This window comes from Pinus tabuliformis, chromosome 6, assembly GCF_031772625.1.
Source record: "Pinus tabuliformis cultivar Carrire ecotype Pingquan chromosome 6, CPIR1, whole genome shotgun sequence".
Lineage (NCBI taxonomy): Eukaryota > Viridiplantae > Streptophyta > Pinopsida > Pinales > Pinaceae > Pinus > Pinus tabuliformis.
Window position 1 is genome coordinate 108,319,464 of NC_142292.1, and position 18,154 is coordinate 108,337,617.

Consider the following 18,154-nt stretch of genomic DNA (forward strand, 5'->3'; position numbering starts at 1 on the left):
TTGCATGGGGACTTGCAGGAAGAAATCTATATGGAACAACCCATTGGCTTCATACAAACAGACTCAAGCCTTGTGTGTCGACTTAAGAAATCCCTTTATGGTCTCAAGCAGGCTCCTCGGGCCTGGTATGCCAAAATGGATAGCTTTCTTTTAGAATCTGGCTTTTCTAGGTGTCATTCTGACAATACTGTCTACACCAAGAAAGTGGGTGACTCTCTTATCATCCTTGTTCTTTATGTTGATGATCTTATCCTTACTGGTAGTGATCCCAACCTTATAAACCATGTGAAGTCTATCCTTAAAAAGAAATTTGAAATGACAGACTTAGGACACTTACACTATTTTCTCGGTCTTCAAGTCTTGCAATCCAAGGAGGGTATTTCCCTTTCCCAGTCCAAGTATGCTTGTGATATTCTTCGTCATTTTCACATGGAAGACTGTAAGCCAGCCCCTTCTCCCTTTCAGTCTGGAGTCAAACTTTCAGTCTCTTGTTCTTCTCCTGAAGTTGATGCTACCTTATACCGTCAACTTGTAGGAAAACTCTTGTACTTAACCCATACTCGTCCTGATCTTTCCTTTGCTGTTGGCCTTGTTGCTCGTTTTATGCAAAACCCCCGTGAAAGTCACTGGAAAGCAGCCAAAAGAATACTTCGTTATGTTCGAGGTACAGTACAGTTTGGGATTCATTACAGTGCCAAAGCAGCTCCTCTGTTAGTTGGTTTCACTGATTCTGATTGGGCTGGTGACCCTGATGATCGGAAGTCTACTGCCGGTTATGTCTTCACTCTTGGTTCAGGACCTATTACATGGGCTTGTAAGAAACAGGCTGCCATTTCTCTTTCGTCAGCAGAAGCAGAGTATCGTGGTGCCGTGGAAGCTAGTAAGGAAGCCTTGTGGCTTCGTCAGATCCTATCAGAGTTTGGCTTTGAGCAGCAGCATCCAACCTCCCTTTGGTGTGATAATCAAAGTGCCATTCAGCTATGCAAAGATCCAGTCCAGCATCAACGCAGCAAACACATCGAACTACACATGCACTTCATCAGAAAACTCATTCATGACCATGCTCTTGAAGTACAATATTGTCCAACAGATGATCAGATTGCAGACATCTTCACAAAGGCTCTCACAGAGGCGAAGTTCACTAAACTTCGATATATGCTTAGAGTTCAGGAAGTTGTCACTAAGGGGGGATAGGCTCTAGTGCCTCCTTCCTTCTCCTATTGTGTCATATTTGTAAATCCTTCAATCCTATCCCAAGTTGTTCTTAAGGGGGGATGTTAGGATATTCCGACACATAGGATATAGTTAAGATCAACTTGGTCTAGTTTAGAGTTAGGTATAGAGTTAGGTAAAGTGTCTTTCTTTACCGTTGTACATATTGTAACTTACAATCCGACGGTCACGATATGTAGTGATCCGACGGTTCACTCTCACCTCGGTATTATCGACACTTGATCCGTGGCTTGACACTCGATTGGTCCATGAGTTCTATTTAAAGCGCATGGAGGGTCATTGTTCGGGTAATCCGTGCATGAGAGAAGCTTATGTAAATTTTCATTCTTTGATTAATAAATTGTCTGTACCCACGTTGGGACAGGCCGTGGACTGTTTCCCTCCTTGCACTCTGAGGGTTTTAACCACGTCAAAAATACTGGTGTATTGATTTGAGATCTGGTTGTGAGCGGTGTCCTTTTGGTATTCTTTCTGAGGAACTTACCCTGTAAATTCCTACATTCAAGTCATTTTCACACACACTCTTGTGATCTCTCTTCATTTCTGTTTTGGGTTTTGATGAAGGAGAGATCTAGAGGGAGTGCCCTTGGCTCTATGCTGCCCTAATGAAGAAGCCCTAACATGCCCTAGCATTCATGAAATAAAGACCTCAACGCAGCCATGGAGGAGTCTTAAAAGCAGCCATGACAGAAGTCTAATACGTTGGCCTAATGATGCCCTAATCCGCAATAAAGGGAAGTCTAATACACAGTCTCTTAACGCTGCCATGGAGAGCCCTAATATATTGTCAATGAAGCCAGCCCCATAGACGCAGTCATGGAGGATGAAAGAAAGACACCTACGTTGTTCAAAGGAAGCCTTAATACGTTGTTGAGAGAAGCTCCAATACGTTGTTAAGTGCAGCACTTAACTGCACAAGATCCAAGACATCTAGCCGTTGTCAAGTAAGCTTAAACGTTGTCCAGAAGTGACCTCTCCACAACTTGTAAGGTTCTGTCTCATAGCTAGAAGAAGGCCCTATCATTACAGTCATCAGGGAGAGGCCTCAAGACGTTGTTAAGGAGCCCTAAATGCAGCCAGAATCGTTGTAGGTGACAACATAGTATCAAGGTCATGAATTCATGATTTGACTAGGCCTGTTGGAAGATTTTATAAGCTACAGCTAGCTGCTTTGCTAGGTTGCAAGCCATAGCAAGCAACTAAGGTTGTTCCGTGGGAGTATTGTAGTATACATTGAGGGTGGGTGGCAATGTGGATTAGGAGGGACTCTTCTAGGTGGTCTGCAACCCTTGAAGGGCTTAGTTATCTAACAGTTATGCAACATGATGAGATGCAGCATGATGGATGCAGCATGATGAGATGTAGCATGATGGATGCAACATGATGAGATGCAGCATGATGAGATGCAGCATGGTGATGGAATCACCTTGGAAGAATGTTTGCCTTCACCCGAGTTCAGAACTACAGTCCATGTCCTCAGATCTGCAACCTCTTTATGTCATCTTCATGGTGAAGATCTCTGCTCTTATTTTGACAAGTCAAAGTGTTGACTTCTGATGTATATGTATTATCTCTCTCTGCTCAACTATTGAAGAATATAAGAAGAATTGATCATGGGTTTCCCCACATTGGGGTCTGTCCCTCGCTGGAGCAACATCTTGTGTCCTCTTGTCTTGGCATGTCTTCTGCGATTTATGTTTATGTTCTATCTGCATTTTACTATCATGCTAAATGTGATTGCTAATCTGGAATTGAAATTGAGCTAATATGGAAAATTGAAGTAAATTGCGCTAAGCATAGAACATACCTAAAATTAACATCTTCACCATAAAAGCATCACACTGATCCTCCGCATCAGTCCTCTGTGCTGATGCTTGGCCTACTGCCCCACATCCACTGCATTGTTGCTTCCTGTACTGCTGCCCATGACACTACCACTGCCACTGCTACATCTGTACTACAACTCCCTCTCAACATGCTGCATCATGTTGCCCATAGCACTGCCATTGCTAACTGCTGCACTGCAACTCCCAATACTTATCCATTTCTACTACTGAAATGGATTCTTCACCATCCCCATCTTCTCCCTGAAATAAACAAACTTTGTTCTTCCTAGAGCCTTGGTGAGGATGTCTGCCACCTGTTCTCCTGTAGGAGTGTACCTCAACTGTATTGCCCCTCGTTGGACACAGTCTCTGACAAAGTGACACCTGATATCAATGTGCTTCGACCGATCATGAAATACTGGATTCTCAGAGAGCTTGATGCAACTCTGATTATCACACAAAATCTTGGTCGCTTCCATCCTTCTCCTGAATAGATTCACAAGCAATTTCCTAAGCCATATGGCTTCGCACGAAGTTGTGCTAGCTGCCATATATTCTGCTTCAGCTGAGCTCAAAGCCACGGATTTCTATTTCCTACTACACCAGGAGGTCATTCTTGATCCAATGTTGAAACGGTACCCAGTTGTACTTTTCCAATCTACTGAACTTCCAGCCCAATCTATATCAGTGAACCCACTCAGCCTGATGTCATTGCCTTGGGTGTACAATAGTCCATGCTCGATTGTTCCTTGTATATACCTGAGAACATGTTTGGTTGCTACCCAGTGCGCCCTCTTGGGTTCCACCATGAACTGATTGAGGGTGTTGACAGCGTAACAAATGTCTGGCCTGGTATTGACCCTATAAGCTGCTTGTACAAGGTGGGATCAACGTCTTTATCTTCTGATGCATCAATCTTCTTCCAGTTGGTGATCATTGGAGTAGCCATAGGTCTACAGTCCTGCATCCTAAATCTCTTCAAGATCTTTGTAGCATATCTCCCTTGTCCAAGGAAGATCTCACCCTTCTGCTGCCAAACTTCCAACCCCAAGAAATAATGCATCTGTCCCAAATCCTTCATGTCGAATTCTGTGGCTAGGTTCTTCTTGCAGTCTTTGATGAGCCTGGATGATCCTGTCAGGAAAAGATCATCCACATATAACACCAGGATTAGAGGCTCATTCTCTATGACAAGATAGTAGAGATTAGGATCTGCGTCACTCTTGACGAACCCCATCTTCTGCAAGTAGCCATCAATTCAATCGTACCATGCTCTAGGTGCCTATTTAAGCCCATACAAGGCTTTCTTTAATCTACATACATGAGATTTCTTCTCATGTGTCTCAAAACCCTCTGGTTGTTCAATGTATACTTCTTCTTCTATCACCCCATTCAAGAATGTCGTCTTGACATCCATCTGGTGAATCTCCCACCCCATCTGTGCTGCAAGAGATATCACGGTTCTAATAGAAGTATACCTGGCTACTGGGGCGAAGGTTTCTTCGTAGTCTATCCCTTCCTTCTGAGCATACCCCTTAGCCACAAACCTGGCTTTGTATTTCTCCACACTATCGTCTGCAGCATATTTGACTTTGTAGATCCATCTCAAACCTACCACTGACCTGTCCTGAGGCCTAGGTACCACTTCCCAGACATCATTGACCATTATAGAATTGTATTCCTCCACCATAGCATCTACCCATACTTGATGTTGAACGGCCTCCTGAAAACTAGAGGGTTCCCCAACCTGAGCTACTAGGGCCTAGTATCTGTCTGGCTGTCTTCGCTCCCTTTTATCATTCCTAGGTGCACCAATGAAGTCCTCTGCATCCCGTAGAATCTGTCAGAGTTCCCGACTCGTTCTTCCACTGGTAGTGGGTACATCTATCAACTCTTCCTCTTCCTGAGATTCCTCCTGTTCTGAAGCTTTGCCTTTAGGAGAATTGTTGGTACTAGTTTTTGTTGGTCAAAGTGGTTGGACCAACGGATCATCTTTTGACTGCTCCTCGAAAGGCATTTCTCGGGATTTCCTGAAAGCTCTGTCCTCCATGAACTTTACATCCCGCCGAACTACTACCTTCCTACTCCCTGGAAGATAGACTCTATATGCCTTAGCATTCTCGCTATATCCCACAAGATATCCTTTCTCAGTAGTTTGATCTAATTTCTTTCTCTTTTCTTCAGGTATACGGCAATACGCCAAACTCCCAAATATCTTGAAATGACTGACTTCAGGTGTCTTCCTGGTGAAGACCCTTTCCGGAGTGATTTTGCCCAATGCCCTGTGTGGAGTCCTATTCTAGACATAAATTGTCGTGTTGCATGCTTCTACCCACAAGAATTTGGGCATATCCTGATCATACAACATTGCCCTAGCTGCTTCCACAATAGTCCTGTTTTTCCTTTCTGCTACTCCATTTTGCTCCGGATTGTAGGGAGTTGTCCACTCTCTTCTGATGCCTTCCCTAGCGCAAAAATCGGTGAAGTCCTTGTCAACGTACTCTCCACCATTGTCTGAGCGCAACACTTTTATCTTCTTTCCTGTCAAATTCTCTACTAGAGCCTTGAACTCTTTGAATCGACCAAAAACCTCATCCTTGGTTTTCAGAAAGTAGATCCAAGTCTTCCTAGAATGGTCATCGATGAAGGTGACAAAGTATTCGGCACCACTAAGAGATTTTGTGGACATAGGTCCGCAGATGTCTGAGTGTATCAATCCTAAAACACTCTAAGCTCTATTGTTACTTCTGGAAAACGCTGCTTTGGCATACTTGCCTAGAGCACACCCTCTGCATACATCATCTCGTTCGGTACTTAATTCTGGAACTCCTGATACTGTTTTCCTAAGAATTCTCAGAGCCCCATGGTGTAAGTGTCCCATCCTCCTGTGCCATAGTTCATTCAAATCTTTATCTCCATTGTTGCCTATCAATGCCATTGGAGATTCTAGCTGTAATCTATACAACCTGTTACTTTTGATTCCAATCTGGGCCTTCCTTTTCCAACTCGGGTGTTTGACATATACTTTCTCCTTAATGAAGAAAACGTCATAGCCCTTGTTTTGAAGTTGAGATACAGAGAGTAAGTTCATCCCCAATCCTAGCACATGTAGCACATTAGTTGCTCGAAGCCGCTCTCCTACTTCGGTTTGAAAGACTACAGTACCTCTTCCAGGGGTACACTTTGCCTTATTTCCCATGGTGATCTGAAAATTCATTCTTTCTTCCTAATAATTTGAAAAACATTCTCGAATTCCTGTCATATGCCAAGAAGCTCCATTATCTATATACCAAACCTCAGAGGAGGCAGAGCTTGCTAGGCAAGCGACTTCTTCTTCCAGTTTGGAAGCTAACATAGAATAATCGTGATCCATGTCCCTCGTGCTTTCTTCTGGAAATCTGCGTGAGTCCCTTTGAGTTGATGCCTCTGCATCATGCTCCTGACCCATAGTTGATTCTTCTCTCCTGTCGCTAGATCTCTGATCCGATACCATGTGAACATTTCTAACCCAAAATTCTACTACAGCCACTGATTTATTTCACCTACTTATTCTTCACAATAAGTTATTTACGAAATCCCTTCAGCAAACATTAAAATAAATTCTACTGCAATTATCACATAATTACCCAGAGAAAAATACATGCACAAGAACCAATCACATCAACACAATTGTTTTTGGACAATTGTCTCTAGAAAAATGCAATGTGGGAAAACCAGTGCAACAGATGAGGGTTTTATTAATCTTCAGCAACAATCGCTTTACAAGGAAATATTTTACACAGAAACTAAGAGAAAACACTTGAGACTTTCTCCTGGAATTTTTGACACCCTAGAGACCCTTCTCCCACTTCAACGTCACCTCTGCGTCACTCTGCATGGTTCTGCATCAGCCTGCGTGAGAGTTGCGTCTCCCTCTTCGCTCTCTCAATACCCCTGTGTCACCTCGTCCTCAATCACTAACTGCTGTTGATGCCTCCTCTTCCTCCACCCTGCAATCTCCTTCTCTTTGAGAATCGATTTTCCTTGGATACTAAGTATCTGTCAGTATATCTCCAAATGATCCTCAAGTCTTCTTTTATACTTTTCCTGTTGATGAATCAACGGCTAAGATTAAAACAGACTTGATCCTCATCTCTTAGAAGCCTCTTACCCTTATCTTTATTAATATGCATTAATATTTTTATTTTCCTAAGTTTAGACTTAAGAACCTATTAAAAAAATTAATTATTTTAATAACTCCTCACCCGGGTGGAATTTCTCCAAACGATTTCTGGGTCTTGGAGATCTCATGTGCCTTAGCCTCTCCACCAAATTTCAAGCCTAGATCACATCGGATGCTACCCAAAATCAACATGAATACCTCCCTAGTTAAGAGGGAGTGTTGAAGAAAGTGTAACTAGGTTCGGTCTTCATAAATGTAATTTTGATCTTTGTACTTGTAAAAGAAAATAATTATTATTTTTGTCATTATCAAGAATGGGTTTCTTGCCCATTTGATAGGTCAAGCACATGTTTAAGTGCTTCTAGGAAAGTCAAAGAGTCAATGTAATTATTGAAGACCCATGTGGGCATGTTACACTATGTAAACATATGTATTAGAGTCAAAGAAATATGTTTAGGGTGATCCTCCAAAGCAAAGACAAGTCTCCTCTTCAAGTCGGCTCAAAGAAATGAATTTTTGGTGCACTTAAAGTCAAGTCGGCCTTACTAGCGCAAGTCGGCCCAATAGGAGGGTCAGACTCCTATATATAGGGTTCAACCTCACAACTAGATCATCAATCATCTCTGAAATCAGCGAAGAAGAAAGGGTGAAAAAGAAGTGCGAAAAAGAAGCATTGAAGTGATTCTAGGGCAGTGAAGAAGAAGGAAGAGAAACCGAGTTTGGGAGGGTTGTTTGGGGTTAATCTCTACCACATGTGCAAAAGAAAAAGGGTCATTTTGCTGTCATAACAGAACCCTAAGTGCAACAACATAAGAAGAGGTGTTTTGGGTGAAAAAGAGGCTCTAAATAGGCCTCCATCTCAAGCGAAGTAGGTCTCACCTAAAGCGAAGGAAAGAAGCAAGAAAAAGGGCCAAGTACAAGTCTATATCAGCCACACGTGCGAAGAAATCAAACCTGCAGTAGGGTAAAGAGGATCAGTCTCCCAACTCAGAAACATCTCTCAAGGAAGGTCTCATTGTCTAGCCTAAGTTTCAAGGAAAGGGAAGATTGCCAAGCGAAGTAGAGAAGGAAAGGAAGACTCCAAAGAAGAGGTCTCTAAGGAGACTTAGGGTTTCTACAAGTTGCCGAAAAAGAGTTATCAGTTGTCGAAAGAAGTGCAAAGGAAGAGATCAAGGTGCAAAGTAGAAGAAGGCATTGATTGAAGGACAAAAGGAAGAGAGATTGTGTCTTGTGCTTGGAGGATCTACTAGTCAAGGGTCTAGGGTTTGGCATTTGTCAATTGAAGCTTCAATAAGAGAAATTTGCAGAAGGGTTTTCCTCTCTAGGAGAGAGAGGTTTTGCCCTGGCTGAGAGCCAACATCTTGTGTTCTTGTCTCTTTTGTTTTTGGTAACTGTTTGATGAAGAAAGAGATCACACACTAATAATAATAAGAGAAGATTGTGTTAATAAGAAAAAGTAAAAAGTGCTTCACAAATAGTTATCATCGTCAGAAGAATCTCATTATAACCTAGATGCCCTAGATTCTTCAACACACAATTCTGGGGAGAACCAAGCAACTCTCTGGCTCATGCATTGCGCAATTTCTAAGAACAATGGGTTCTGCGCAATTTTTGAGTTCAGTGGCTTTGGGCTGCCTCTCATGTCTGCGCAATTTCCCAGCTCAAGGTTGCTTGCCATCCACTACTGGGCATTTCTTGGGCTCAAGGGTCACTGGCAATCAGGATTGTGCAATTCCCAAGAGCGAGGCCAATTGCCCTCAAGAATTGCGCAGTTCTCTAAGGCAAGCCCGGAACTGTCAAGGACCAAGTCAAGAGATCAACTTGTGGGTTAGAAAATGAACTTAGTGAGCAACACAAGCCAGGACAAAAATAATAAAACTCGGTCAAAGCACAAGTACCTGGATCAGTGTAAGATGAGTTGTTGTGGTTTAGGAGGCTCCAAAACAAAGCATAGGCAAAATTTTGGAGGGTGGTTGTAACTACTACAACATGTGGATGATCTAATTGCTAGTTTAATAAGTTTTATTGTGCATAATTTGTTTCTGGTTAGGCACATCAATGTGTTTCAATTAATTAGTTGGGTTAAAGTTAATTTGAGACTGTTACCAAATCTAGTGTGTGTGTGTGCACTGAGTCTAGTGCCCAAAATCTAACATGGTATTAGAGCATGGTCTCTAAGAAGGGCAGTTGGATCTTAGATTCGCACGAGTGACAGCTCTGAGAGGAAGTTGTATGAATTGTTACAGGAAGTAGCAGTGCTTTGCAGACCCATGCCAAGAGATTTGGCCAATGGATGTGTATCATAGACTGCTTGTATGGGTCGTGAAGGCTAGGATCAACCCTTCATGGAGCAGATCATTCACACGAGGAGTTGTGGACAATTGTAACCTGGTGCATAGACAAAGAGAAATGGATGAGAGATTCATTCATCAGATGTGCTAGGATCTTGAGAGGAGATCAGCACAAGAGAATGAGAGATTCATTATGATTTAGGTGTGAAGGTCTTCTGAAGAGATCTAAGCTTGGAGGGGCCAAGTAAGGGCCAGATTTGTTACTGTGGATGTGGTCAGAGGGCTAAGATAGCCATTGGAGATCCAAGTGAGAAACTTGGAGTGAAGGTCAAGCAGAGACCTTGAGGCCGAGAAGGCCTGCGATCTGGAGTCGAAGGGAGTTAGGCTTTAGAGGGAGTGAGCAAGCTCAGGAGGGAGTCAGTGTTCAGAGGGAGTCAACAGGCTTAAAGGAAGTCAATAGCTCAGAGGAAGACAACCTTCAGGTTCAAGAAGTCATGGTACAAGATGGCCATGCAAATGGGAGAGAGTAGTCTTCCAAGATTGTATCATGGGTCAACATGGCCATGCATGATGCTTAGGAGTAAGAGCATTCTAGAAAAGGATGTCTTGAAAGAAGGGTCCCTGTCATGCAGCGAGAATTGTTTTTGTGTCATATGGAGCAGCTGCGATAGCGGATTAACGGTATAAATGTGCTTTAGGTTCGAAGGCAGAGCCACTTACAACTGGTGTTGAGAGAATACATCCTTTGCGAAGAGGGAGTGTTGATGTTTTGAGTAGCATCGGGAGTATTCTCACGTGTGGGACAAGTGAGCTAAGTGATGGGGCTTTGCACCCATAGACCCATGGTATTCTGATGACACATGGTATAGACACACGGTATTATGATGACCCATGGTATTTCAACCTTTAGAAAAGTATATGTACAAGGATGAGTGATTCATTCTTGTGTCTTGGCAAGAGAGCCAAGAGGGCTAAGAGGGTTGAGCAAGGCCAAGAGGGCTAACAGGGCCAATAGGGTCGAGAGTGTTGGGAGGGCACAGAGACATACACGAGCGTGAGACATTGAGAGAGATTCTCTCAAGCAAAAGATTTGCATGAGTAATATTCCAGATTTGCTACAAGTGAGATACTCAATTGTGTTGGGTCCAAGGAAAGAGCATGGAGCAGCAAAGGAGATCCAGATCAACCAAATTGAGGACGAATCTAGGGCTTGATCCACTGGATCAAATCCAGGGTAATTGTTGTATATGTAATTTCCTTGAGGGCCATTATCCCAGTAAGGGAGCCCGAGTAGGTTCTGAGAAGAATTTAATGAAGAATTGTTGATTGGGCTGAAATTTTGTGTTTACTATGCATGATCTAATTGTTGGTTTTATAAGTTCCACTGTGCATAATTTGTTTTTTGGTTAGGCACATCAATGTGTTTTAGTTAATTAGTTGGGTTAAAGTTAATTTGAGACTGTTACCAGATCTAGTGTGTGTGTGTGTGCACTGAGTCTAGTGCCCAAAATTTAACACTTGGTAGTGCATAAGCATTAGGAATGTTGCACTATGACCAGCAAAGCACCACTGCGAACAAAGGAAACAGTAGACAGAAGTATATCAGAAATAATAATAAATGTTATAATGATGTCGCAACTTACACAAAATAGAGAGCCCAAGGAACGCTACCCAACATAAATGTACCATTCATGCTGATAAGTGGTTATGGGGCTTTAACCACCTAACCTCTCACTTTAATATCTAATATTATATGTTCACATGTCACTATCATATGAAGTGAGAAAATTACTTGCATTTTTTTTGTTATACTCTAACATTATACATTTAAAGAATTTTTATTTTTACTTGTGAACTAAACAATTTAAGCAAATAATAATTCTAAAAGCAACGAGACAATAATAAATCAAATGCCTCCATTACTTATTTATGAATTAATATCCTTGTCCAAATTAGCTAAGTGTCCATCTTGTATGCAATCAAGACAGGTTAATCTTAAGAGAAGACTGACTAAATAAAGTGTGATTAGGAAACATTAGTATTCATGATGCTTTATATGTTATTAGGTAACTTATGTAATATCAAATGTTGATGTTAAAATGCAAAGGGTTAACTAAACTGATTATCCTCAATGTTGTTAGGCATTAGCCTAGTTCCATGTCAAGCAATGTTCCACCAAGACTCTGGGAGGGGGAGACACGGGTGCGGGGAGACGCACAAGGGGGACGTGTGGGAGTACCCTCAAATTTAGGGAAATTTAGGGGGACGGGGGAAGTCGAGGTATATATTATATATATATATATATATATATATATATATAATATATATTCCTTTTAATATATATATATTTCAAATTCATATTCAATAAAGAAAGCATAAATACAATTATACATACATAGTTGAATTAAATAATGAAATACATTGATCCATACTCATCATCCTTACTAATACATACATGATTCATCCATAGACCACAAGATTCAATAATGAAATACTCCAATCCATATTCATTATTCATTATTCACCATTTTAGAATCTACATTGATTTAAAAATTAAATTCATCATTCATCATTCTAGATTCTAAATTGATTTAAAATTAGAATTCATCATTCATCATTCTAGAATCTAATTAGTACTAAGCAAAATAGACTATAATAGATACTGAAATCTGAATAATGGAATAGTAAATTGATATAACTAAAACTCAAAAACAATGGAGTGATGAGTCTAAAAGTCACTCTAAAGTACAAAGAGGGCTTGGTGCTCTTGATTAAATACTAATTCCATACCCTTGGACATGACAAAATGCAATGGAAACATTGCAATCCATCGAATCCTGAATCCCTGAAAAACTATTAAGTTTGCTGGATTTTGAGTGAGATCTAATATTCTACTTTCCCCATATGGAATCCAATGAGGTCGGAACCACTTTCAAACATCCTGAGTCATTTCATGGTAATGTTAAAAATTTAGGTAAAATGATGAAAATGAAAAATAAAGGAGAATGTGACCATGAATTGCATAATAGCATTAGTAGGGAAATATGGTCAAATACTAGGTTTCCCTGTCATAAATCATTGTTTACAAGCAAATTTAACGGGGGACGCATAGCCCATATTGAGGGGGGATGCCTTCTGGGGAGTTGCGTCCCCCACACTAGGGAAACACCCCCCCTGCGTCTCCCTACGTCTCCCAACGTTTCCCCCGACATCCCCCCCGTCCCGAGTGCATGGGGTGCGAGGAGTGTGCGCACCCACCCCTGGGCGACGCGTCCCCATGGAACACTGATGTCAAGAGGTGCCCAGTTCGAATCCCCTTGGGTAAGGTATACTAGTCTACACCAATGGGTTTTCGAGGGATGCAATCCACAAATGTGAGGATGCATCCCTTCAATTTCCCCATGTGGTTATCCTTGGAAAATACTTTTACCATTAGTGATTTATCTAATCATTCAATCATAAACATAAAAACACTTAAATGATTCCAATTGAAAGATTAGAGAAAAACAAATTCAAATAATAGTACCGAGTCTGCTTTGCTCCATTGAAACATGGAATCAAAAATGGTTCAGTGCATGTATTAAGAAAAACTAAGTACAATAGTGTAACTGGGCCTTTCCTTACAAAAATTCAGAACCCTTTGCCTAGTGCTTGAGAGCTCCATAGAAAGTTTTGTAAGGAGATAGGAGAGGGTAGTTTCTTCTCCTGATTTTCCTCAACAAATTACAAACAAAAATATTTAAAATGGAAAGTTGTTGCAACATACGAACTGAAAAGAACTTTTCAACTTGATGAAGCAACTGTTGAAGAAGAACTATTGGCTGATTGCCATCGGTTGTACACTTCTAGAAGATATGCTAGCTTAGGAGGAGGTTGAGGTCTAATATTTACTCGACAATTGTATACATGTGCTTCCAATACAGGCAACATTTGGGTAATTTGTTCATTTATTACTTTAGTTACCTGAAGATAGCTATGAGGTTTAACAAGGAATTCCAAATCAACTCGAAATTCACCTCCAACAATTGCTCAATCCTATTCTGGGCCTCTGTTCTGTCACTTTGTGCCTTTGTTTTTAATACCCCTTCCTCTGGTAGAGCATCCTCTGCATCTGCTGGTAACAACCTTGTCTCCTTGAGGGATTGAGAAATCGATTGAACCACAGAGCTAGAAATCCTCTCTACTTCTTTAACTAATTCCTTAGCTAAGCGTATTTGAGCTTTCCATGCGTGTAGGACTATAGATTTCTGCATCTCATTGATTTTTGGCAAGTTGGGAAAGTGCCTTTTTTTATCCTTTTGCCATGATAAAAGCTCAGTCAGCTTAAGCTTTGCTTCATCATACCCTCTTTCCATATCCACTATATCGTCAAAAAAATTAATTGACAAGTTTTTCTTGCACTTTCATTATGTTTAATTTATCACAAAATAGCCCTGCTCATGCTATAGTTATTGATTAATATTAGTGGCTTCATGTTTGAATTTAGCAAGATATATTACGCTTGCCTTGGCTAGCTTTACCTGTTCTTGCAACTCTTTCATCTGGGCATCCTTTTGTTGGTTTTCAGATTCAAACTGACTTCTCATTAGAGTAATCTGAGCTTCCATTTGAGACCTAATTTGAGAAGAATCTTGCCCCAATTGACAAATATTTTCATCTTTCTGCTGGACGAATTCTTTGAGTTTAGCAGCTGTATCAATGTTTGCATTTGCATACTCCTCGAATGCCTGATCTGGTGTCATTGAGGCCCCTTCCCAAACTACTTCCAGAGGAAATAATAATAGACAGAAGTATATCAGAAATAATAATATATGTTATAATTATGTTGCAACTTACACAAAATAGAGAGCCCAAGGAATACTACCCAACATACAAGTACCATTATGTCATCTTTACATCATGTTAATAAGTGGTTATGGAGCTTTAACCACCTAACCTCTAAATTTAATATCTAATATTATATGCTCACATGTCACTATCATATGAAGTGAGAAAATTACTCACATCTTTTTTCTTGTTATACTCTAAACAGTATAGATTTAAAGAATTTTTATCTTTACTTCTGAACTAAACAATTTAAACAAATAATAATTCTAAAAGCGACAAGACAATAATAAATCAAATGCCTCCATTACTTATTTATGAATTAATATCCTTGTCCAAATTAGATAAGTGTCCATCTTGTAGCAATCAAGACAGGTTAATGTTAAGAGAGGTAAGACTAAATAAAGTGTGATTAGGAAACGTTAGTATTCATGATGCTTTATATGTTATTAGGTAACATGTAATATCAAATGTTGATGTTAAAATGCAAAGGGTTAACTCAACTGGTTGTCCTCAATGTTGTTAGGCATTGGCTTAGTTCCATGTCAAGAGGTGCCCGGTCCGAATCCCCTTGGGTAAGGCACACTAGTCTACGCGAATGGGTTTTCGAGGGATGCAATCCACAAATGTGAGGATACATCGCTTCAGTTTCCCCATGTGGTTATCCTTGGAAAAAAATAAACGTTGATGTTAAAGGTTAGGTGGTTAAACCACCCAGGGGCACTACATAAGTTATGCATGATGAATTGTGTGTGAGAGGTAAATTTATCAAACGTTTTTTCTCCAAGGAAAACTTCACAGGTTTCCCTCCTCATTCCCGAAATAATTGTCCAAAAATCATTTATTAATCAATCATATATTCATTCTCTCTCTACCATTAAGTATAACTGTATGTTGCCCTAATTTTCTAACATGGTATCAAAGCACCATGTGATCCTGAAATAAGAAAAACATTCATGAGGCAAAGTTCAGCACCTAGAGAAAATATATCACAAGTTGGCAAATAGCATCTTAGAAGAAAAAGGAAAGAGAGAAAAGGTCAACCCTTTGAAAAAGAGAGAGAGAGGGAGGAAAGGCCAACTCTTTATACACATGGTATAATATATTCATGAATACAAGCATTTATCATGTATCTGAAATAAACCAAGTAAGACAAGAAGCTGAGGCAAATTTGACATCCTAATATAAATCACTGACCTGCATTAACTGTCACTGAACTATTCTGTAAATCTCCAAATATATCTTGTAATTTCATTCCACTTTGAAGCTGCAATAGAAATTATACAAATGGCTAGACTGCATTAACTTATTTTTCAACGATAAAAACTATCTTATAATGTATAGATGAGAAAAAATTGTTTAGTAAGCATAAGAACAATCATCTTCGTTTAAAAGTTTGGTTAACCCAACTGATGATATCAGGACTCATGTATGATGACAAGTTTTGTATATTCTAGTTTTTCTTTACTTATTATCAGAATGAAATCATTTCAACCATGATTTAAGTGTTTTTTAATAGAAAGGCAGCAACACTTTATTGTAAAGAATGCTTTAAGATGTTGAATATTGTGTTTTAATGAACCAACTTTGTGATCTTGAGATACTTTACATGAGCTAGTCATAACTACTAAACAAAAATGAAGCATACCTTCTTTACAGCGTTTTGAAGTAGATTCTCAAGGATTCTGGCCCCATACTGCTGTGTACCTTGAACAAGACGTAGAGCTAAATTCAAGTTACTTTTGAAATCAGCCGTCTTGCTTAGTTCTGGTGTGGGAATCAACCCTAAAACATGCTTCAGGAGATCTGTTTTCTTATCACAGCGTCTACAATAATATTCCACATCTAAACCAATACTCCTCACAACCCCTGCTGTCTGGCAAATAACAGCACATTCCAAATGGGCTGCATGCCCACAAATTAAGTCTTCCACCCTGATTCCCTTCACATTGGACAAAGTAATACTCCCCTAATTCTTGGTCAATGGACTTCCCACAAAGAATGCAGGAACATTCACGGCAAAAGCCTGACTCAACACAACAGATGTCACAGTCCACGGCATTAGAAAATTTGCCTGTTCCAGTCTCCAAGTGGCATTTTGCATTACCAGCTTTACAATGAATCTTGACAGGTGTCTCTCCATCACATTTTGAATTTGATTCTCTCAAACGCTTTACCGCATAAGCAATTCCCTCTGCAGTAAGAAATTTAAAGTATTCAATCAAACTCATAAATTCTTTGTTCAAAAGAATATACTTCACAACATTTTGCACTTTCCTTAACAGTGTTCTCCTTTTGGTTAGCTTGTGTATTTCGGATTTCCTTCTATTGGGCACAAATAACTATTCTAAAACACAGAACGAGTACCAAGAATAATAAATTTTAAAATATATCTACAACTACTAGAAACAATATTAAGGACCATACTGCAAAATTTGAAATCGATACAATAATAAGAAGTTAAGAATAATATCACTTCAGATACTTTCTACATATCAGTATTGCATCAGACGCAAAAACTGAATAGCCTATTAGAATAATAAATGCTTCAGAGGTACAGATCTAGAATATATGTATAACATACCACAATTTTATTAAGTTTAGTCTAACGTGGGGAAAAATTTAGGTAGACTCTTCAACAAATCGTTTAAAAAATTTTAAAAAATCAATAGAAAACCAAAATTTCTAGTATATTGAATAACTTGCGGCATAGGGGAAAATTACCCCAAGATTTTCTGTACTAGACATCTGAAATTCCTAGTACAAGCACAGATGCCATGCCAGGCATGGGGAACAAGTTTCCCCTTTGTCCTTAATAGGGAATTACATCAGTTATGTCAGAATTATACAGTTGATAAGCACTACCACTATATCCAATTCAAGCATCATGGAGAGAACAGACTTGGATCAATGTAGTGTAGAAAATCCACGAAATTCTGATTTGCTACTATGAGCAATTTGAAACATAATTTCTTTCTCATATAAACACAGAATTTCTCTACTAAATTTTGCAGTGAAATAGAAACAGAAATAACAACAATCACACAATAAAAACACGATAATTTTCTAGGAACCCATCTGGGAAAACCCTCTGCTTGATTATTGATAGAAACTGAGCATTAGATCTCTGACAAAGTTACAACTACAACTTGTTCAATCTGAAAAAACACACCTGTCTTTCCTGCTTGATCTAAGCTTGAAACTCTTGCAAGATTACTGATCCCTATCTGCTCTCTATCAAACTCATAAAAGCCTCAACACACAAGCACCAACCTGTGCTCTCTACTGCCTTGTCTCACCAACTCGTGCTCACAAGACAATGACCAATTTGTGTCTCCGTTCCTCCTTATAAGCACTTTGATTAGGCTATTACTGGCAAGTTCTATTTGAGGAAATTCAAACTGTTGATTGACTAGTTAACAACAGCTCCCTGGTTGTGTTAACTCGTCATTCCTATAATTTCGGAGCCTGACTCAATCTACTTGTCCTTTACCCTAAATAACTCATGGTAGAAGACAATAAACTTGGCATTCCACTAATTAGCACTGGTCAACTGCTTCTTGCACTCATAACTTTTGGAATTCACCCTAAATTTTTGAACTCGTGCATGCTCAAGGACAAACTCGTTGTGGTTCCTTTGATTAAGGCACAAATCAAGGAAGGAACCAATGTTGCACGAAGCGGGGACGAAGCAGGGAACGTTTTTTGGAAGCGGGACACGGAAGCGTCATTTTCCCAAAAAACTTGGAAGCGTAGCGAATGCAGAAGCGTCTGCTAAATTATATATAAACTTTTTAATTTTTTTTTGCATTTATACT

At 39.8% G+C, this 18,154-nt stretch overlaps 2 protein-coding genes across 2 annotated transcripts in view; both read right to left on the minus strand.

Annotated features, from left to right (window-relative positions):
• The window catches only part of LOC149257535 (uncharacterized), a 198,926-nt gene that overhangs the window by 33,680 nt on the left and 147,092 nt on the right, over positions 1 to 18,154 (minus strand). The gene's annotated exons all lie outside the window — the stretch shown is intronic.
• Positions 13,961 to 16,567, minus strand: LOC149257536 (uncharacterized). Its single transcript, XM_089433874.1, has 4 exons — positions 16,354 to 16,567; positions 15,985 to 16,241; positions 15,534 to 15,603; positions 13,961 to 14,271 (listed from the first exon to the last, which is right to left on the minus strand). Exons 1-4 carry the CDS (start codon positions 16,565 to 16,567, stop codon positions 13,961 to 13,963), a joined length of 852 nt encoding a protein of 283 aa, XP_089290000.1.

Coding starts and splice junctions, on each gene's coding strand:
- LOC149257536 (XM_089433874.1), bottom strand. CDS start 16,567: ATGAGTTTGATTGAATACTTTAAATTTCTTACTGCAGAGGGAATTGCT. Junction 16,242..16,353: donor TGTTGAGTCAGGCTTTTGCC/GTGAATGTTCCT, acceptor GTGGGCATGCAG/CCCATTTGGAATGTGCTGTT. Junction 14,272..15,533: donor TTCAGTGACAGTTAATGCAG/GTCAGTGATTTA, acceptor CTCTGGAAGTAG/TTTGGGAAGGGGCCTCAATG.